Source organism: Sciurus carolinensis, chromosome 12 (assembly GCF_902686445.1).
Source record: "Sciurus carolinensis chromosome 12, mSciCar1.2, whole genome shotgun sequence".
Taxonomy (NCBI): Eukaryota; Metazoa; Chordata; class Mammalia; order Rodentia; family Sciuridae; genus Sciurus; species Sciurus carolinensis.
The window spans coordinates 19,059,209-19,082,856 of NC_062224.1; the positions used below are offsets into that span (position 1 = coordinate 19,059,209).

The 23,648-nt window shown below is 42.0% G+C and overlaps 1 protein-coding gene across 1 annotated transcript in view; it reads right to left on the reverse strand.

Moving 5' to 3' along the window:
• Positions 1–523: 523 nt before the first annotated feature.
• The window catches only part of Ccdc3 (coiled-coil domain containing 3), a 107,870-nt gene continuing 84,745 nt past the window's right edge, over positions 524–23,648 (reverse strand). The window contains exon 3 of the mRNA XM_047521408.1: positions 524–2,559. Coding sequence (XP_047377364.1) covers positions 2,284–2,559 — 276 coding nt within the window. The 3' untranslated portion in view covers positions 524–2,283. The remainder of the gene's footprint in view (positions 2,560–23,648) is intronic.

Sequence of the window (23,648 nt, forward strand, 5' to 3'; positions counted from 1 at the left end):
CTCTTGCTCATTGTGTGACCTTGGAAAAGTCACTTGGCCTCCTAGTGCCTAAAAAGGAAACTAAACAATACCCCCATCTCAGGGAACGTGCTAGGACAGGCCCGCTAATATGTGTCAAGTTCTGAGTATTCTTGCAGTTGGCATTTCATAAAGCATCAAAGAATTCCTACTAGTATAATTAACAGGAGTCAAGATCTGTGGTGAGATCACCAGGGAGCAGACAATAGGGACCTGGGGAGTCTCCTTTGGCAACAGACTGGAGTATGTTTCTGAAGACATTGATTAATGACACCGCATGTCCCCTGTGAGGAGCGAGCAGGATAACACTGCTTTTCTGCAGGTGGATTGAGAGATGGGAACCCAGGGAGAGAGAGGGTTAGGCCACATCCAGATGGGACGGTACAGCAGGCTTGAACTCAGTCTCCTGAGTGCCCCAGGGATTACTTGAAGGCAGTATCCCAGAGGATAGAAATCACTTTTCCACATCAAAGCTGGAAATCCTGAAATTTCTCTGGCCCCAAAGAAACACTCATTGTCTCGTTGTTGTGGTTTAAGTCACTGCTTGTTATTTATTGGAAAAGCAGAACATAAGGCATCTGTAGGGATCCAGCTCCACAGTTCTCTAAGCCCTGGCTGTAAATCACCTCTAGGCTTACCATTCCCTTGAGTGCGAGCAAAACTGCCTTAATGAAATGTCCCCAGGTTGAATAAACTAGAAAATACACCTTGAATTGCAGCATACTGTGAAGAATACAACTAACAAGTTGATGGCAGAAGCTTGGCAGTTGAGTGCCCCTAGGCAAAAGCTCCCATCCTGTCCAGTCCAGGGCATAGACTTCTCCCCCTGGGGCAGCATCCTGACACCAAGACTCAAGCAACACAAGGTTCACATTCCTAGAGTGGCTGCTATAACAAGAAGCACTTGCTTTCCTAACAACAGAACAGTGGAAGTCTAAGAGTGATCAGCATTTCTAGGGGAGAGGGTGGCATCAGGAGCCCCACAAGTACCCAGGGTGGTCTCTGGATGGCACTCTGATATGGTCCAAAAGCTTCTTTTGGAGAAATAGCAGGGAAGGGCACCTGTTGTTTGCAGGGCTACAATTGGAAGATAAACAAGAGCTGACCCCTCAACTGACTTAATAACACAGCTGGGGCTTGATCAAATGTGCTTGAGTGATTAGTGAATACTCTTTTTTTTCTTGTATTGCTTTAAAAGTTTTCTTTCCTAAGAAGTGCTTTGATTGTTTAAGGAACTGACACAAAGACAAGTGCACTAATGAGCAACTATTTTTACCCGGGCATAGTCAGGCCTCATGGGTGGTTGGGGACAGGGGTTGGGGGGCACAGTACATTTTCAGAAAGAAGCAGAAGTGGGAATGCCTGTGGAAAGCCCTCTGGGAGCCTGTGTGGGAACGAGGTAAGTTTGCTCAATCTCCATAGGTAAACAGGTGTCTTGGCAGAACCGTTCACAGTGTACTGGGGCAGCTCACTTTAAACTCAGAGACATTAGAAGTAATGACTGAGCAAACAAGAGGTTGGAAATTCAGTGGCCAAGCTAAATTCCAATTTGGGAATGCAGTGTGATGGAAGACGTGGGCCCCTAAGGTCAATTGCTCTCTGCATTCAAGCAACCTGTAAGTATTATCGTCAATCCTGAGGAGCTCAGGTTGGGTATCAGGTATAATTCATCTTGTTTGATGTTTAAAGTGCTACCCCACTCTGGACTCAATTCCCTGACCTGTGATAAGCTCATTAACTAATAAGCTACCCCAGCTGTGAGGGGAATACTTCCTGGAGCAGGGGTGCCCTGCACATTTGCATATAGGTGTCCTGTTCCCAAAGAAGGGGACAAGGAGGCACCAGAAGCTTCCAGGACTTGCTTCAGTTTCCTTCTTGGGAACTCTTTTGAAATAAAGGCTGAACCTCTTGATGTCTTATACACTTAGATTTTAAAGTGTTCTCTTTCCACCCTGGGCACTTTCCAGACTGCCCCCTCCAACACACACCCAAGAAGCTGAGCTTAGATTCTAGGGGAGCGCACAACCCCTGAGGATCATGCTGTCTCTGGACTTCAAACACCATATTGGGGTCACGCTAGGATGGGGCAGCATGTGGGATCTGATGCTCAGGCCAGCACCCCAGGGGAAAGCAAGAACAGCACTTTATCCAGTTAGACTCTACCAAATGCAGAACAGAACATCTCCTATAAAGTTTGAAATAGGGGCACGTCATCCCTAATTCCCACCGAGAAAGGCAAGGGTCCCCGCAGCCCTCTGCGTCCCACTACCCCCGCAGGTAGGGGGCGCGCGCGGGCTCCCGCCCCAGGGCATTGATGTGCGGCAGCGTGCCCGCCACAGCCGCCAGCTTCTCGCTGAGTTTCTGGTTCACCAGCTCCAGGTGGCGGCCGTTCTTCCGCGCCTGCCGCAAAGACCTCTTGACCTTCTTCACCCGTTCGCGGAGTTGCCTGTTCCGCTTCTCCAGCGTGGCCACCTTCTGCTGCAGTTTCTTGACATGGTCCTCCTCCTCAAACAGCGCTTTCTGCACCGAGGAGCACATGAGCTGGGGACAGAGGATGGTGGAGGGAGAGCAGGTGAGTCTCAAGCTTCCCCAGGTGCTGCTAAGCACCCAGCAAGCCGCACAGCCCGGATAACTCCCACCCTAACCTGAGAACAAAAGTGGTATGGCTTTGACCGTGATCTTGCCCTCCACCCTGCCAATCCTGCCCTGACCTAAAACATAGAACCCTGTCTTTGCTTTCTGTATTTGGATTCCTTGATGAATTTGGGCTTAAAGAGATATTCTAAATAGTATCCCAGCAAAAATGAAAGCTCTCTGGGACTCAAAGACCAAAGCCCCAAACTGCAAAGCTCAAAGTATTTGGATGGTTCACAGGAAAGGAAACATAGCTGTCATTTAAACAGAGGAGAAAGACATGTGCAAACTGTCACATGAACAAACATTACAGTATTGTTATTTAAAAGCAACCTAATATGCCCATGCAGAGAAGTCTAGCTCAAATTATAGTAAATCTTTATGTAATGGAAAAGTTTGCACCTTTCAGAGAGTAAGGCAACTCCTTCTGCATGCTTAGTAGCAGAGTCTTAAGTTTTGGGGTTAAAATACAAAGCCTTGTGCAGAACAGTGTAGATGATGTCATACCAAGAGTATAAAATCTGATATCCATATGTATCTATGCTTAAATATACACTATCCAGGGAGGAGTGGGGACAGAGTGAGATTTATTTTCACTGTGTACTTTTATACTATTTGAATTTGGTACTATATGCTAATGTTACACACACACACACACACACACACATACAAAATACACATACATACACAACATTTTCTCATCTCCAGCTTCTCGACATGTTCTACATTATCAAGAGCTGTGCTCTCAAAGGCTTAAGCCTTGACTTTCCTCTGCTTAGAATTAGTGAGTCCTCCTTATCTGCACGTTTTATATTTGTGGGTTCTCCATCCCTGGCTGCAACTAACCACAGTTAAAGAATATGCTTGCAGAAGAAAATTTCAGAAAGTTTCAGAAAGCACAGTTAGAATTTGCTGCATGCCGAGTGCTACCTTGAACCCACACTGGTGTGGGCATACCCAGCTGTACCCAATCTCTAACTCTCGGTGCTTGAGTGTTTGCCTTTCCCCTCGTTTGTGTACTGTGGAGTTGGGCCTAGGATGGTTTGCACCTGTGCTGAACATGTGTCGACTTTATCATTAGTCCCTAAGCAATACAGTAGAACAACTATTTACATGCATTCACATTGCATTAGGTATTACAAGTAATCCAGAGATGACAAAACCATGCAGGAGACTTGCATAGACTGCCATTTTCTGTAAGGGACTTGTGCATTTGCAGATTTTGGGGTTCTGGAATCAATCCTCTATGAATATTGAGGGAAGACTATATTCTTCAAGCCCCACAGCCTATATTGCAATATAGTATGAGGTTAAAAGTGGGTCCGTCTGCCTTGGTTTCAGACCCTGCCTCTTCTGCTTGAGTGGTGGCCTTGTGAATGTGGCTTTTTTTGGGCAGTGGGGGTGAGGGGGGGCTATGAATTGAACCAAGGGATATTACTGAACTACATTCCCACCCCCTTTTAAAAATTTTGATACAGCTCCCTAAGTTGCTAAGGCTGACCTCAAACTTGTAATCTACCTGCCTCAGCCTGCAGAGTTGCTGGGTCACTGCAACTAGCTTGGCAACCTTCTTAAGCCCAGGGTAGTGCAGCCAGACAGCCTTTGGAATGGAAGGATTTGTTCCCTGAGTTTCTTACACTCTGCCCTCAGCTGAGTGTCTCTCCAGAACCTGCCCCTGATTTACGAGAGCTGCCCAAGATCCTGCCCCCTTCCCTGGGGCACCTGTATCCAATGACTGACCAACACAAGGGTAGGAAAGCCAGAAATTCTCATCCTAGCTTGGAACATCTCTGAAGGGCCGTCCCAGCCTCAGAGTGCCCCATGGGGTAAGCTGGCCCTTGTTGAAGTTGACATTGCAGGCCAGCTTCCTCTCCTGCCATCCCTCCCCAGGTGTGTCCTCTAATCCCAGGGACATTCTCAGAAAGCTTCCTGCACATTCATCTTAAAGTCTCCTTCTCGGGGAACTTGGCAGGCAACACTTGGTTGCCTCACGTGTACCGTGGGATCATCATGGTTTTGGAGGACTGAATGAGTTTGACCTGGAAGTGCTCAGAGCCACGCCCCAGTTACTGTCATAGAAGAGTCTCTTAAAACTCCTAACGTTTGGGATCACAGCTGGCCTACAGCCCTCGTCTTACTATTCCTACTACTGTTTCACACTTTATGCACAAAAGCAAACTGGCTCCTGGTTGTTCCTGTCTGCATATCTTGCATTCCCTTATCTTGGGGACCTCTGCCACACTTTCTTCTGCCTGGAATGCTGTTACTGCACCCCCCAGCAGTCTGGCAGTCTTGGAAGCAGTCTGTGGGCCCGCTTTGGCCACGCCTCCCACAGTGTCCCCCACTGTATGTAGTGCATCCTCCTTTGGAGTCTATGTAGCATCCTACACTTATTTACCAGAGGTCTCGACACCCTTGACAGAGCACAAACTCTTTAAGACCCAGTTCACATTGGTCTTTGTAATTTTGTTTCCCTGGTCATTAGAAGTGTATGATAAAAATCTGAGCCAAGTGACATTTTCCCAAAATATCTGCTGTTTAATAAAGAGCTTTGGGCTCCTGTCACCATTAGAGGGGAGACCACGTGTGCAACAGTGCCCTCCTCTGGCCAAAATGAGACCCCTTAAAAAGAAACACGGACAACTGGGATCATCGTAGAGGAGGCGGCTCAGCACAGCACTTGGACTTGGAGCGACCACTGGGGCTCTGGGAGGCTGCCTGAGGAGGAGCTGCGTGGCGAGCTGTTTGGACGCAGAACGACCACTTCTGAACACCGGGGGGTTGCCTGGAGGAAGAGGAGGAGCGCGGCGGGTCGCTTGGTCTAGGAGTGACTGCATCAGAGCTACAGGCGGTTGCCAGAGGAGGAGGCGAGTGGTGAGTTGATTGCACTCAAAGTGACCGCTCCTGAACACCCGGGGGGGCTACCCCAAGGAGGAGGAGGAGGAACAGGGCGGGTCACTTGGACTCCTCGGAGTGACTGCCTACGGCTACGGGCGATTGGCGGGAGGAGGAGACGCGAAGTGAGTTGCTTGGACTCCTAGTGACTGCATCGGAAACCCGGCCGCTGTCCGGAGAGGAGGTGTGTGGCGGGTCTCTGGGTATCGGAGCTATTGTACGGGGTTCCAGGTGGTGGCTCAGAGGAGGGGCCGCATAGCCAGGCGATTAGGTGCAGAGCAGGGTCCCAGGAGCTAGGTGGCTTCTTGCTGGAAGAGCCGAAACAGAGACACGCCTAGGGGCGGAGCGAAGTTTCCAGGACTGCGGGCAGATTCTCTGGGAGAGGCAGCCTAAGGAGACTCGCCTGCGAAGGGTGAGGCTCCCAGGCCCAGGAGGTAGGTTCGGGCCCCTGGGAACATTGCAGAGGAAGACAACCCAGTCCGGGCAGTAGTTGTAGATTGAGGGGAACCTTTAGGAGGGGAACTGACCAGCGAGACCTCCCCACTGGGTGAGTCTTCCCTGCCGGGTGAGGTTTTTCCCACAGGGACGGTAAAACCAGAGACACAGGCTCAAAACAGGCCTTGCCTCAGCCCGCAGCCTAGTTCCCCGTTGGATGACCATTGGTCAACAAGTGGAGGCACCTCTGCCCACTAGCAGGGAATATACCCCACCTAAGGGTCACCACCCCTAGAGAGGCAGCTTCTTCGTGGAGCTCCGCATTATCAACTTCCTCCAAGACTTCAGGCTACTGAAGGATAAGAGGGGATATACTAGCAATCTTCGGGGACATTATAAGTCGATAGAGGAAATCTGCAATATCTTAATGACCCACTGATTCCTGAACAATATGAGAAAACAAGGGAAGAAAATGCCCCAAACAAATCTAGATGTTACATCAATAAAATCCAACGACAGCATGGCAGAAGAAATGACAGAAAAGGAGTTCAGAATGTACATAATTAAAATGATCAGGGAAGCAAACGATGAGATGAAAGAGCAAATGCAGGCATTAAATGATGAGATGAAAAAGCAAATGCAGGCATTGAATGATCAAACTAATCGACAGTTAAAAGAGCAAATACAGGAAGCAAAAGATCATTTCAATAAAGAGTTAGAGATATTGAAAAAAAAACAAACTGAAATCCTTGAAATGAAGGAAACAATAAACCAAATTAAAAACTCCATAGAAAGCATAACCAATAGGATAGAACACCTGGAAGACAGAACTTCAGATACTGAAGACAAAATATTTAACCTTGAAAACAAAGTTGAAACAAACAGAGAAGATGGTAAGAAATCATGAACAGAATCTGCAAGAACTATGGGATATCATGAAAAGGCCAAATTTGAGAATTATTGGGATTGAGGAAGGCTTAGAGAAACAAACCAAAGAAATGAACAATCTATTCAATGAAATAATATCAGAAAATTTCCCAAATATAAAGAATGAAATGGAAAATCAAGTTCAAGAGGCTTATAGGACTCCAAATACACAAAATTACAACAGACCCACACCAAGGCACATTATAATGAAAATACCTAACATACAAAATAAAGACAGAATTTTAAAGGCTGTGAGAGAAAAAAAAACAAATTACATTCAGGGGGAAACCAATACGGATATCAGCAGATTTTTCAATCCAGACCCTAAAAGCTAGAAGGGCCTGGAACAACATTTTTCAAGCTCTGAAAGAAAATGGATGCCAACCAAGAATCTTATACCCAGCAAAACTTACCTTCAAATTTGACGATGAACTAAAATCATTCCATGATAAACAAAAGCTAAAAGAATTTACAAAAGAAAGCCAGCATTACAGAACATTCTCAGCAAAATATTCCATGAGGAAGAGATAAAAAAACAAAGAAGCAAATCAGCAAAGGGAGGAATTATCCTAAAGGAACTGTCAAATAAAGGAGGAACCAAGTTGTGTCAAAATATAAATAAATAAATGAATAAAATTTTAAATATGAACCAAATGACCGGGAATACAAATCATATCTCAATAATAACCCTGAATGTTAATGGCCTGAATTCATCAATCAAAAGACATAGACTGGCAGATTGGATTAAAAAGAAAGATCCAACAATATGTTGCCTGCAAGAGACTCACCTCTTAGAGATACCCATAGACTAAAGGTAAAAGGATGGGGAAAAACATACCATGCACATGGACTCAGCAAAAAAGCTGGAGTATCCATCCTCATTTCAGATAATGTGGACTTCAAGCCAAAGATAGTCAGAAGGGATAAAGAAGGACATTTCATACTGCTTAAGGGAAGCATAAATCAGCAAGATATAACAATCATAACATCTATGCCCCAAACAGTGGCTCATCCATGTATGTCAAACAAATCCTTCTCAATTTTAGAAACCAAATAGACCATAACACAATAATACTAGGTGATTTTAACACACCTCTCTCACCACTGGACAGATCTTCCAAACAAAAATTGAACAAAGAAACCATAGATCTCAATAACACAATCAATAATTTAGACTTAACAGACATTTATAGAATATACCATCCAACCAAGAGCGAATATACTTTCTTCTCAGCAGCACATGGATCCTTCTCTAAAATAGACCATATATTATGCCACAAAGCTAATGTCAGCAAATACAAGAAGATAGAGACACTACCTTGTATTCTATCAGATCATAATGGATTGAAGTTAGAAATAAATGAAAGAGTAAAAAACAGAAACTACTCCAACACCTGGAGATTAAACAATATGCTATTATATGATGAATGGATAACAGAAGATATTAGGAAGGAAATTAAAAAATTCTTAGAGGTAAATGAGAACAAAGAAAGATCATATCAAAATCTCTGGGACACTATGAAAGCAGTACTTAGAGGAAAATTTATTTCATGGAGCGCATTTAATAAAAGAAGTAAAACTCAACAAATCAACGACCTAACACTACAGCTCAAAGCCCTAGAAAAAGAAGAACAGACCAAGACCCAAAGTAGTAGAAGACAGGAAATAGTTAAACTCAGAGCTGAAATCAACGAAATTGAAACAAAAGAAACAATACAAAAAATTGACAAAATAAATAGTTGGTTCTTCGAAAAAATAAACAAAATTGATAAACCTTCAGCCACACTAACAAAGAGAAGATGAGAGAAAACCCAAATCACTAAAATTCGGAACGAACAAGGAAATATCACAACAGACACGACTGAAATACAAAACATAATTAGAAGCTATTTTGAAAATCTATACTCCAACAAAATAGAAAATTTCAAAGACATCAACAGGTTTCTAGAGACATATGAATTGCCTAAACTGAACGAGGAGGACATACACAATTTAAGTAGACCAATTTCAAGTAATGAAATAGAAGAAGTCATCAATAGCCTACCAACAAAGAAAAGTCCAGGACCAGATGGGTTCTCAGCCAAGTTCTACAAAACCTTTAAAGAAGAGCTCATTCCAATACTTCTCAAAGTATTCCATAAAATAGAAGAGGAGGGAACCCTCCCAAACTCATTCTATGAAGCCAATATTACCCTGATACCTAAACCAGACAGAGACACATCGAGGAAAGAAAATTTCAGACCAATATCCTTAATGAACATCAACGCAAAAATTCTAAACAAAATTTTAGCAAATCGCATACAAAAACATATTAAAAAGATAGTGCACCATGATCAAGTGGGTTTCATCCCAGAGATGCAAGGTTGGTTCAACATCAGGAAATCAATAAATGTAATTCGCCATATCAATAGACTTAAAGTCAAGAATCACATGATTATTTCAATAGATGCAGAAAAAGAATTTGATAAAATACAGCACCCCTTCATGCTCAAAACACTAGAAAAAATAGGGATAGTGGGAACATTCCTTAACATTGTAAAGGCCATCTATGCTAAGCCCATGGCTAATATCATTCTAAATGGTGAAAAACTGAAAGCATTCCCCCTAAAAACTGGAACAAGGCAGGGATGCCCTCTTTCACCACTTCTTTTCAATATCATCCTTGAAACTCTAGCCAGAGCAATTAGACAGACCAAAGAAATTAAAGGGATACGAATAGGAAAAGAAGAACTCAAACTATCCCTATTTGCTGATGATATGATTGTATACTTAGAGGAACCAGGAAATTCCAGCAGAAAACTTTTAGATCTCATTAGTGAATTCAGTAAAGTAGCGGGATATAAGATCAATGCACATAAATCTAAGGCATTTTTATACATAAGTGATGAATCTTCAGAAAGAGAAATTAGGAAAACTACCCCATTCACAATAGCATCGAAAAAAATAAAATACTTGGGAATCAATCTCACAAAAGAGGTGAAAGACCTCTACAATGAGAACTACAGAACACTAAAGAAAGAAATTAAAGAAAACCTTAGAAGATGGAAAGATCTCCCATGTTCTTGGATAGGAAGAATTAATATTGTCAAAATGGTCATACTACCAAAAGTTCTATACAGATTCAATGCAATTCCAATTAAAATCCCAATGATGTACCTTACAGAAATCGAGCAAGCAATTATGAAATTCATCTGGAAGAATAAAAAACCCAGAATAGCTAAAGCAATCCTTGGCAGAAAGAGTGAAGCAGGGGGTATCACAATACCAGATCTTCAACTCTACTACAAAGCAATAGTAACAAAAACGGCATGGTATTGGTACCAAAATAGAAAGGTGGATCAATGGTACAGAATAGAGGACACAGACACAAACCCAAATAAATACAATTTTCTCATACTAGACAAAGGGGCCAAAAATATGCAATGGAGAAAAGATAGCCTCTTCAACAAATGGTGCTGGGAAAATTGGAAATCCATATGCAACAGAATGAAACCAAACCCATATCTCTCACCATGCATGAAACTAAACTCAAAATGGATTAAGGACCTCGGAATCAGACCAGAGAACTTGCATCTCATAGAAGAAAAGGTAGGTCCAGAGCTTCAACATGTCGGCTTAGGACCAGACTTCCTCAACAGGACTCCCATAGCACAAGAAATAAAAGCAAGATCAATAACTGGGATAGATTCAAACTAAAAAGCTTTCTCTCAGCAAAGGAAACTATCAGCAATGCGAAGAAAGAGCCTACAGAGTGGGAGAAAATCTTTGCCAATCATACTTCAGATAGATTACTAATCTTCAGAATCTATAAAGAACTCAAAAAACTCTACACCAAGAATGCAAATAATCCAATGGACAAATGGGCTAAGGAAATGAATAGACACTTCACAGAAGAAGATCTACAAGCAATCAACAAACATATGGAAAAATGTTCAACATCTCTAGTAATAAGAGAAATGCAAATCAAAACCACCCTAAGATTCCATCTCACCCCAATTAGAATGGCGATTATCAAGAATACAAGCAACAACAGGTATTGGCGAGGATGTGGGGAGAAAGGTACACTCATACATTGCTGGTGGGGTTGCAAATTAGTGCAGCCACTCTGGAACGCAGTGTGGAGACTCCTTAGAAAACTTGGAATGGAACCGCCATTTGACCCAGCTATCCCACTCCTCGGCCTATACCCAAAGGACTTAAAATCAGCATATTACAGAGATACAGCCACATCAATGTTCATAGCTGCTCAGTTCACAATAGCCAGATTGTGGAACCAACCTAGATGTCCTTCAATTGATGAATGGATAAAGAAACTGTGGTATATATATACAATGGAATATTACTCAGCCATAAAGAATGATAAAATTATGGCATTTGCAGGCAAATGGATGAAACTGGAGAATATCATGCTAAGTGAAATAAGCCAATCTCAAAAAACCAAAGGACGAATGATATCGCTAATAAGTGGATGATGATACATAATGGGGCGTGGGAGGGGTTAGTTTTAGGGTTAGAGTTAGGATTAGGGAGGGGGGCAAGAATGGAGGAAGGAAGGACTGTATAGAGGGAAAAGAGGGGTGGGAGGGGTTGAGGGGGAGGAAAAAAATAACAGAATGAATCAAACAACATTACCCTATGTAAATTTATGATTACACAAATGGTATGCCTTTACGCCATGTACAAACAGAGAAACAACATGTATCCCATTTGTTTACAATAAAAAAAAAAAAAAGAGAGAAGCTGGGTACAGGAAACTCTTGGGACAAATCATTATTTCTGTTGTACATGAGGAGGTCTCTGTATACTTCATAACCAGTCAGTGCCCAAGTGACTAGAAAAGCACTTTATATCCACTCTCATCATCATGGTCTTTCTATAAGTTATGGTAGATTCTTAAGCCCAGAACAGGATAAAAGGGGCTTAGCAAAATCTGTTAAAACAAGAGGTCAGGGTTTTGACTTGACTCCTTGGATAGAATCCAATCATGTTACTGAAACAAAACATCAAAGAGTAATTTATGGCATGTTTTCTGACAGTCTTCAAAAGCTGCATCTTAAACTCAGTGGAATGGTGAGGCCCAGTGAGCACTAGTGAACAGGGCTCTTCTAAGACACTGATGCTTTGTAGGCATCCTCTGGCCCGAGGGCCAACTCTTCCCTACTCTGGGGAATGTAGTGTAAGAGAAGAAACATTGTCTCCAGCAACACCAACCAACCAAGAACAACTTGACAATCACCATGATCACCTGAAGAAATCAAGAGGGAAGAGAGGAAGGGCCTTGAAGAGTGGGTGTGGACGCGTGTGCGGGGTGGGTAATCATTGAGATGGAAATGATTAATGGCAGAGCTGAGTGTGGAAAGAATGGGATGACTGAGTTCCTTAGTGAACATCATCCTCTGGTCCTTGTAGCCTCTCTTTAGCACAGGTAGGAGCAAAAAGCCATCAAAGTAACTTGTAACTGTCCAACATCACTAAGGGTACAAACCATGACCCAGGGTTCCTTATGATGCCAAAGGTCTTGATCTCAGTAGCAAAGAAGACCCTGTCTCCAGGATGTAGGTCAGTAGGAATTTAGGCAATGCCTAAAATAATGGAGCTACAACCAAAGGTGTGTAAAGGAGGCTTCCTGAATCTAGGCCATCACCCCAAAAGAGAATTCTTTCTGATTAAAGATGCAAGAACTTCTAGAGGAGAGCTATGATTTCAAATATGTGTGTTTCTTTAAGAAACTTCCCTTTCTCTGAAATGTTTTCCAAATGAAATGAATCTCTTAAAAACTGCCGTTTAAAAAAAAAAAAAAGTCATATGCTCATTTAGCTTTGTGGTATTTTTTGGTAAATTAAGAAGAGGAAAGGCAAGGCCAGACCAGGCTGAAACAGGTACTACTGCATTTTCTTTGAAGAAGAACCAAAGGAAAAACAGTCCTATGGGCAGCCCCCAAGCCAGCTTCCCACCACACAGCCCTTCCTCCACCCGTCCCACCACTTCCGACAGCTGGAAGAGGTGGAGAAATCATTCGCCTGCCAGATGCTTAAGCACCTCCAACATTCTCCTGGTTCTCCTATGGCACGATTTGCCTCTGGAAGTTTCCATGTGGCAACAGGATGCCTGCTTCAGGGCAGATGGAAAGACTGCCATGGGGGAAGCCTCTCTTTACTTTCAACAAGACAAAAGTTAGGCTGGGAAATCTATTCTTCCTCATCTTTTAAAATAACACATTTTAAAGCTATAAAAGCAACATGCTGATGAGAGGGGAAAAATTTTTTTTTTAAAAAGATAAAAAAACTAAAACCATCTGTAATTCTATTGCAGAAAGATAGCCACTGTTGACATTTTAATGTTTTCCTAGTTTGCCTCTGTGGGTATAGATAGATTTTAAACAAAATTGGAAGGAGGCCATTATTAAATGTTCTAAGTTTTTCCCCTTGATGTTCTGTCATGGCTATTTTCCAAACATTGGTTTGCACACTTCTTACACTGAAACAAAGGAGGGAGCATCCTTTTCACCATGACCTGAAGGTTCATGAGTCATTAGTTGTTATTTTTCCTCTATCCTGATGCCTGTGGCTGAGGGACAGGTTCTGGGGAGCATGCTTATGGTCAAACGATATTAATGTGGCCTTCTGTTCACCTGTCTTCAAAGACAGGACAAACCCATGGTGAGTTCCTCACTTGGAGCTTCTTCTGAAAACTTTCTATTTGATTTCTGAGCCTGGATGGTGTGAGAAAGCTTCACAATCAAGATCTTGAAAGGGTAAGGATATGTATTCATGTTATCTAGAATCGCCTCAATCATTTCTAGACCATTTTGACTTCTGTATCCATTACAGCAAGAAGCATTTTTCTGTGCCTGGACACTGTATGGTGCAGAAGGTTTTTCTGGGTTACTCTGCAATACACCTGTAAACTTTGCATCTAGCTAAACAAAAAGTGTATTTAGAAATTGCTTCATGGTAGCAGGAAAATCCTGAGAAGGCTCTTGTCTTCACAGCTGCTTTTGATTTAAATAACCACCTACAAAGACAAGACAAAGTGTACTTTCTGAAATGTAAAAAATAAGGGAAGGGCAGTCCAAAAGCAACAACAAAGACAAAGAGCTTGTCTTTTTCACACTTCATTTCTGTTCTTGGGATTCAAAAATGAGAAGGAAGGAAAAAAGAAAGTCTAGAGTAGTGACCAGCCTGTGGCCAAATCTGGCCCATCACCTCTTTTTGTGAATAAAGTTTTATTAGAACACAGTAACACTTGGATGTTTACATATCATCAGTAGCAACTTTAGTGCTACAATGGTAGGGCTGTATAAATGGGATAGAAACCAGTGGTTCATAGCCTAAGATACTTCCTATCTGGCCCTTTGCTGGGAGGGGAAAATATCTGAACTCTGACCTGAGGAGGGGCTCCAGGCAAATGGAAGTGCAAATGCAGCAGCTGACAGCTGGATGGGTTTGGAGAGAGGATGGTCTACAGCCAAAGAATGAAGGGGAAGCAGAGGGACAGGAACACACCTGGTCCTAGAGCCTCCCAAGAACCCCCTGTCCACACGTCCACCTTTCTACACTGCTTTGGACCTTACTGATTTGTGATTAGTGCCTTGGGATGCCAAGCCACAGCTCAGGGTCCCACTGATCCTTGTCAAGGATCCTTCTGACTCCATCTCAATGGACCGCTGTCAATTTCAAACATCCAAATGGAAATTAACAAAATGGCTCTTTTCCACATAACTAACCAACTGTTTCTAAAATGCTTCCCCCAACAAAAATGGAAAGATACACTTTCTAGAACTTAGAGCTGTAGAAAGTCTAGAGACAGTAGACAGCAGAGGCCAAGATGCCTTCACTGTGATTCAGGGGCTCTGCGGGACCTCAACCCAGGTCCTCCACAGTTCTTGTTGGCCCTTTTGGTAAACAGGCTGGGAATGCAGCTTGTTTCAGTGTCCTTTAAATCCCTTGTGCATTTTGCAATGTGTGAGGAGGTGGTTGGGAGAGCCACACCTACCAGAGTGGTTTCCTGAGGGATTCAACGGGACCAGGCTGGATGATGCCCAGCACTGCTGAGACACTCCCAGATCTCGGAAGTGACAGCAGGGAAGTTCTTCTGAGGACTCTCTGGAGGAACAACCTGGGATTCCAATGACTATTTGACTTGGCAGCAGGTTCTCTGCTCCACCCAAAGTCAAAAGAGCTGGCTCCCCTGTGCCAGGAGCCCAAGAGAAGGAAAGGCATATGCCCCAGACAGCCTTGGCTGGAGGGGAGGCGAGTGCAGATGGGGTCAAGCAGGGGGTCAGGGGCCAGAGCTGGAGCGAGAGTTCTTTCCACTGGCTGAGCCCAGCCCCAGCTGTCTCTCCCACGTCTCCCACCCTGCTACCCAAGGAAGAAGCAACTGAGCATCACCAGTAGGAATGGGTTTGAGTTGGGCAAAACCGGGTCCCAATCCTAGCTCATAGGATTTGACATGGGGTGTACCAGACACCTGTTAGATTCTGTGGAGCCCACTGCTCCCCATCGCCTGAGAGTGGGTCTTGCTTAAGTTTATGAACCTGCCTTAACTTGGTGTCCTCACGTATGAAATGGGAATAATTATGCCTCTTCATGGAACTGCTTTGAAGATTAAATCAGGCCGTGTACACAAATCATTTCATACGGCACCCAGTATAAGAACGCATGGATCTTTCTATTATTCATAATGAGTGTGACCTCGCTTATTGAATTTCTCTTTCCTAACCACCCTGGGTTCTCTCAAGTATCGAGGCCTCTGCACATCTGCTTCCTCGTACCTGGACAAGTGCTAACCCACCTTCACCTCATTATTCTGTGTGTTCCCCAAGTCTTGGTTCAGGGCATCCTCTTCTCTGGGAGGCCTTCCTGGTTGCTAAGAGCAGCGCTCTGTAATCTTACCTTGATTCCATTGTCAAGTTTATCTCATTGACATCTTCTGACTAGCCCCCCTCCCAGACCTTGAGCCCCTTAAACTCAGGGAGAGAACAAAGCCATGTCTTCAGATAAATCCACTACAGAGTGGGGTCTATGGAACACTCATGGGATGCTTTCCTGGAGGCCAAAATTTGGTGGTTTTTTGTTTGTCGTTGTTGTTTTTATTTAATTAATTCATTTATTTATTTTTTGTAAAGTTGAAGGAATACTGCATGCTACCTCTTCCTCTGTGCTATCATATGCACTGACACAGCCTTGGGCACTGGTTAAACAGACTTCTCTGTTTTATCATGAGTCTCCCCAACTCACGTGAGCTCCCCAACACGTAGCAAGCGTGGTCTGCTAGAGTGAGCAGCCGGCCCCCTGGGCTCTGCGCAGCCTCCTGCCTTTGCCCAGGGAGTTGTGCAAAAGTTGTTCTGTAATGTGAAGAAGCCTGGAAAACCCTAGGTTATGGGGGTTGTCGATTCCAACCCCTAGTACTTTTTTTAGAACTACAGAAGAGAGGAATGCTGAAACCACAGCTCCTCAGATAGGAAGCTGTGCGGCTCTGGTGGTTGACCCCGTTCCATGGTGGGTGGAGGAAAGGCTCGCAAGCTGGAGTGGGGGGAGGGTTTTTTGTTTTTTTTTTTTTTTTTTAAGATTAACAGAAATTCACTCCAAAAAAATCAGTGGATGGGACACTGGTCTAGGTGCAGGGCTTCCATTTACTTGACCTTGGGCATTCATGGCTCTCAGTTACAGCCTCTGAAAGACAGCTTCCCAACCTTTGGCGCCTCTGGCTGTCTAAAGCCTTCTCGGGCATCTCAGTCCTCAGCCCGCCAGCCATGGCCGGCTCATCTCATGGCGGACCGGCTGAGAGAGGCATTCCTTAGAGGGCTGGGTGCATTCTGGAATCTCAGAGTTTAATGTTTTAAAATCATCTTTGGATCGACCTGGTGTGTGTACGCCCAGCCTCCACGGCGACTCAGGCTGCAGGGGAAGAGGGCAAGGGACGGATGGCAGAGCCTCTTGCCCACACCCAGGAGTTGATCCTGCCCCGCGTGGGGCTTAGGTCGGGTTCGTTCCTGCTCCCGCCGTTGGTGGGCAGCCCCTGGCTGAGTGAAGTGCAGGGAACCGCCAGCCAGCTCCCGCTCTTTTGTTCCCCATCTCGGGTCACTGCCCAAGGGAAGAACATCACCCGGCAAAGCAATGCCTGTCCTTTGTCCCTGGACCCCTCCGTCCAGGGAGAGCTCAAGGCAGCCCCTCCCGATGTCAACAAGGCTGGGAGCAGCCGGGCTGGGCCCCGGACCACGCGTCCACGGCGCTCCGTGCGAGGAGGAGGGGATGACAGAAGCGGGCAGGCTCTGCCCCTGCTCCCGTCCCACTGGGGTGGCCCGCCGGACCCACCTTTGAACCGAGACCTTTGGCAGCCCTGGATACCGGTGATTAGGGTTCAGCTCCAGCTGTTCTGCTGAGACAGGCAGCAAGGGCCAGGTTGCGTGGGCCACTCGCTGCGCCGCTGGGCTTGCCGGGCACTACTGCTGGCTACAAACCCCCAGGGCTCTGGCCGCCCGCCTGCGGGGGAATGGGATGGAAATTTACGAGCTGTGAGCCACTCGTGTTTACCTCCCAGAGACTGATGACTTGTCCACACAGCCGTGTCCAGGGCCTACTCGGCTGACAGACTGTTTATTTGGGAGTTTATCAAACTTGGACATGGTTTTTTCTGCTACTGGACTGACAGGTGGCCCTGGAGCCCAGGCACCCGGGAGCTTGCTGTCCTTAGGTTGCCAAGCGTTGCGGTGTGATTTAGCAAGACCTTGCTTTACGCATGGCTCTGCCACTCGCTGGCCACATTCTCCTTCTTTCTTAAAGTAGAGGCACTGCTAATACCGCTGAGGAAGGCCTAAATGCGTTCGGTAAGCCTTAAAGTCCCAAGCACTGGCTGGGGTTAGTATTACCTATTGCCAGGCTCAATCAATCATTTTTATGTCCCAGAATCAATTTTCAGTTAATACTGATTCAGTAAAAATATTATTGGAAAACCTGTAAACAACAGCTGACAAACAGATAACTGAAGCACAGTGATGTGTGTTTCCGCCAATTCAAAAGTTGTCTTTCCTGGCTTGGTATCTGGCATAAATCCTTGCAAACTTGAAAATTTTAACAACACTGGCAACATTTCTATGTGGAAAATGTTAAATTACAGAACCCTACCAAGTATGTGGTTTTGGCCAAACCCTGTGACAAGTGAAAAATGGACACTATTTGTGAGATGAAAAGTTAAACATACCATAATTATTATTCTAAAAATCCTAAGTTATTCCTAACTACCACTTAAGCAGTTTTCTGTTCCATCTTCCTGGAATGCTGTTCCATGCTCTGTGTGGCAGGCTCATTCTCATCCTGGTTCCTGTGTAACTTCCTTAGATAGCTTTCCTCAGCACCCTGTAAGTGGCTCCCCCTAATGAGTCTATCATCACCCTGCCCGTTTGCCTAATAGCATTATGGGGTTTACTTATTAATGGTTAACTGTCTCTTTCTTTCACTGTAAAACAGGGCCTTTGTCTTATTGTTATGGCCCCCGTGCTCAGTACTACTCCTGACACATAGTTAGTCCTCAAGGGAGGGGCGTTGAATGAAATAATGAATTATAAAACTATCATATGCTAATCTTTTAAAAATGGGAAGCTACTAAGAAATAGAAGAGTCACCTAAAATCTCCCCAAAGATGACTTTTATTCATTTTTTTTTCAAAACTGGCAAGATTTTTTTAGCCTATTAAAAACACAATACTTATAATTTTTTTTAATTTAAAATTGATAAGTGAAATTATGTATATCACATGCACCATCACATTTTGAAATTATGGATGTGTTGTGGAAGGGCTAAATTGAATTAACGTGCATTACCTCATTTATCTTTTTATAATGAGAACACAAAAGGTACTCTTTTCATGAACTCTTTCAGCAATTTTTACATTTATAGTTCACTGGGATTGTGTGTACTCACCATGATGCACAATAGATCTCTTGAGCTTAGTCTTCCTACCTGAAATTTTATATCCTTTGACCAACATGCCCCCTCATCCCACCTTCCCTCCCCTACCCCCAGTAACAGCCATTCTGACAGGTGTAGGTGCTGAACCATGATTTTAACTTGCCTTTCCCTGAGGACTTTGCTAATACAGCTACTGGACATTTGTGTCTTCTTTGGAGAAATGTTGATTCAGGTCCTTTGTCATATTTTCATGAAGTTGTTTTGTAATGAGTTTAAATTCCTTATATATTTTTTTTCTGTTAACCCCCCTGTGGGATGCAGGGTTTGTGAATATTTTCTCCAATCCTATAGGCTTCCTCTTTAGCCTATTGATTGTGTTGGTCTTGCAGAAGCATTTAATTCGATGTAATCCCAATTTGTCTATTTTTGCTTTGTTACCTGTGCTTTTAGGGTCAAATTCAAAAGAATCCTCACCCAGACTAGAGCTTTCCTTCAGTGACTTTTTCTGTGTTTTGTTTTTTTTTTTAACAGTTTCAGGTGTTATATCTGACTCTAATCCAGTCTGAATTGATTTTTTTTTAATAAAAACAGTGTAAGATGAGGGTCTAATTTCCCTCTTTGTGGATACCCATTTCCCAGCACCATTTATTGAAGAGACTACTCTTTTCCTATCGTGTTCCTGGCATAAATGTAAGAAATAAATGTTGGCATGGATTTATTTCTGGACTCTCTTCTGTTAGACTGTTTCCATGGGTCTGTTTTTAATTCCATGCTGTTTTGATTACTACACTTTTGTAGTATATTTTGAAGATAATCAAATAATGTGATTATCAGATAATGTGATGGTTTGAGTTGTGTGCTTTTGTGTTCAGGATAATTTTGGCTATTTGGGATCTTTCAAGGTTCTATACACATTTTACGATTTTTTTTCTATCATGGTAAAAATGTCACTGGAATTTTGATAGGGATTGCATCAAATCTATAGGTCATTTTGGCTAGTATGAATATCACAATTTTATTCTAGTTCACGAACATATCTATTTGTATTATCTTCAGTTTCTTTCATCAGTATTTCCAATAGTTTCCACTGTAGAGAGATTTCACCTCTTCTGCTAAATCTACTCCTAAGAATTTTATTCTTATTGCCATTATAAATGGAATTGCTTTCTTGATTTCTTTTTCAGAAAATTCGTTAGTATGTAGAAACACTCCTGAGTTGTACCTGTTGCTGTTATATCCTGACACTTCACCGAATTCCTTTATTTTGTGGTGTCTTTAGTGTTTTCTATGTGTAATAAGATCATGTTGTTGCAAACAGGACCATGAAACTACTTCTTTACCAACTTGTAGGACTTTTCTTTCTCTTGTCTAACTACTCTGGCCAGGACTTCCAACACTGTGATAAACGGAAGTTGGGAGACTTTTGAGAGTCTTGGTCTTGCTTTCAACCTTAGAGGAAAAGCATTCGCTTCTGCACCATTGAGCATGATATTAGCTGTGGTTGGTCACGTAGCCTTTATTGTATTGGCAACATTCCTTCTATACCTAATTTGTTGCTGTTGTTTTAATAGTGAAAGGATGTTGAAATTGTCAAGTGCTTTTTCTGTGTCAGTTGAGACCATCTTAGGTGTCTGTCCTCCATTCTGTTCATGTGCTGTATTTCCTTTAGGGTTTGTGTACACTGAACTATGCTCTCACACAGGGATGAATCCCACTTGATCATGTGACTGATCTTCTTGCTGCTGAAATAGGTTTGCTAGTATTTCTGCTAAGAATCTTTGCATCTATTTTCATCAGAAATTTTGGCATGTACGATTCTTTTTTGTAGTGTCCTTGTCTAGCATTCATATCCGGGGAATACTATTGGAATTATTCCCTCTTGTTCAATTTTTGGAAGAGTTTAAGAAGGACTGAGGTTTGTTTTTTTTAAATGTTTGGTAGAAATCAGCAGTGAAACCATTTGTCCTGGGCATTTCTTTGATGGAAGAGTTTTTGCTACTAACTCATTCTCTGCTCTTGTTACTCATCTGTTCGGATTTCCTTCCTTCGCTTCTTTTCTCTTTCTTTCTCCCTAATGTGCCCACTCCCACCCTGTGCCCTAGATTTCTGTCTTCATGATTTAGTCTTGATAGGTGATATGTGTTTAGGAATTTGTGCCTTTCTTCTAGTTAACCAATTTGTTGGCATATAATTGTTTATATTAGTCTTTTGTGATCTTTTGTATTTCTGTAGTGTTGCTTGTGATTTCTTCTCCTTTATTTCTGATTTTATCTATTTGAGTCTTTTTTTCTTAGTCTAGCTGAAGGTTTATCAATCGTCTTCATCTTTAAAAAAAATACACCAAATCTTTGTTTTATTGATCTGTTATATTTTTCTAGTATCTCTTTCATGTATTTCTTCTCTCATATTTATTTCCTTTTTTAATTTTCTAGTTGTTAAGGTAATGTTAGGTTGCTTATTTGGGATTTTTTAAAAATGTAGGCATTTATTGCCGTAAGTGTCCCTCTTGGAACTGCTTTTGTTACATCCCATAAATTTTGATATATTGTTTCCATATTTGTTTTATCCTAAGATATTTTTTCATTTCCTTTAAAAGTTCTTCTTTGACCTATTGTATATTAAGGAACATGTGATTTTTCTGAAATTACTCCTGTTGTTTCTAGTTTCATACCATTGTGGTTGGAAAAGATACTTGACGTGATTTCAATCATCTAAATTTGTAAAGACTTGTGGCCTAACATACCCATCCTGTAGAATATGCCACATGAGCTTGAAGAATGTGTATTCTGCTACTCTTTAATAAAATGTTCAATATCCTTCCATTTGGTCATTAAGTTCCAAGTATTCAATTCTGACTATTTCAATGAAATTAAGACCTGTGCATTAAAATAGGTTGGAAATCATAACCTATAACTTAGGAATTCTGATGCTATAATTATGGTGTGTACTATATTTAAGTTTTCATAGGTGTTCCACATGTAGAACAGTGGCACAAGATGGGTTAAGGCTAATGTTTCTTATTGATTTATCTATTTGGATGGTGTGTCCATTGCTGAAAGTAGGATATTGAATTGCATCTTTTATTGTATTGTGTACAAATCAAATTTATAAATATTTGCTTTATATTTAAGTGCTCCGTTGAGCATGTATATAGTTACAATTGTGTATCCTTTTGATGAATTGATCCCTTTGTCACTATATAATGGCATTTTTTTCTTAAACTTAGTCTATTTTATTAGGTATACCTACCCCTGCTCTGTTTTGGTTTCCATTTGTATAAAATAATCTCCCATTCCTTCACTTTTAATTTTAAAAGTGAAGTGTTCTCACAGGTGAAGTGAGTCTCTTTCAGACAACTTATAATTGGGTCCTTTCTTATTTCAATCCATCCAACCACTGGAATGGCTGTGTCTTTTGATAAGAGAATTTGATGCCTTTATATTTGAGGTGATTATTGATAGGTAAGGCACCTTATCATTTCCATTTTGTTATTTCTTCATTGTTTTCTGGAATTATTGTTTGTTTCTTCCTCTCTTACTAATTTCCTTTATGGTTAATTTTCTCCAGGGTATTTTTTGATTCCTTTGTGTATCTATGATAGCTTTCTGCTTTGTGGTTACCATTAGGCTTACATCAAATATCCTATAGTTATAATAGGTTATTTCACACTAATAACGGATCACATTAACAAAAACTATAGTTTTATCCCACCCCATATTTTGTTTTAAAACTGTGAATCTCTTAACAGATTATTGTAGCTGTTTTTTTTTTTTTTAGTAGTTTTCTTTTTTAACCTTCATACTAAAGGTACATATCAGAGTATTCTGAATTTGTGTACTTTTTATTAGTGAGTTTTATATCTTTATGTTTTCATGTTACTAATTAATGTCCTGTTCTTTCAGCATGAAGATTTAGCATTTTTGCAAGACAGGTCTGCCGATGAACTCCCTCAGACTTTGTTTGCCTGGGAAAGTCTTTATTTCTTCTTCTTTTCTGCAGGATAGCTTTGCTGGACATAATATTTCTCGATGATAGTTTTTATTTTTTTGCTTTGGCAGTTTGGAATATATCATTCCACTTTCTTCTGGATTGTGAAGTTTTTGTCAAGAAATCTGTTCCATTATTGGAAGTCCCTTAATTTGTGATTTTCTTATTTTTCTCTTGCTGCTCTCAGGCTCCTGTTTGTCTTTGCTTTTTGACAGTTTGATTATAATGTCTTGTTGTAATTTTGTTTGGATTGAATCTGACTGGAGACCTTTGACTTTCCTACACCTGAATATTTGTATGTTTATCCAGATTTTATTATTTCTTTAAATAACTTTTGTATTCTTTTGTCTTCTTTTCCTTCTTGAACTCCTATAACTGAAATTTTGCTTTCTTGATGTGAGCCCATAAGTTCCCAAAGCTTTTTTCATTCCTTTTTGATCTTTTCCCTCCTCACTTGACTATATATTTTCAAATAACATCTTTGAGCTCAGATCCTTTCTTTTGCTTGATCAATTCTGCTTTTGATTTTCTCTTTCATTTTTCATTCCATTCACTATTTTTCATCACCAGAAATTTTTAATCATTTCAATCTCTCAGTTAATTTATTTGGGTCACTTATTGCTTTCCTGGCTCACTGGCTTTTTTATACTTTCTTGAAGTTTGTTCAGTTTCTTTAAAGCAATTATTTTAAATTGTCAGGTAATTCATGCTATCTCTTTAGGGTGCTTCATTTGTTTTTTGGTGTTTTCCTGCTTTCCCGATTGTTCTAGATCTTTATAGGGTAAGTGCTCTGAAAAGCTGAGGAAGTAGGGACTTACTTCAGTCTTTGAAGATTGGTTTGGC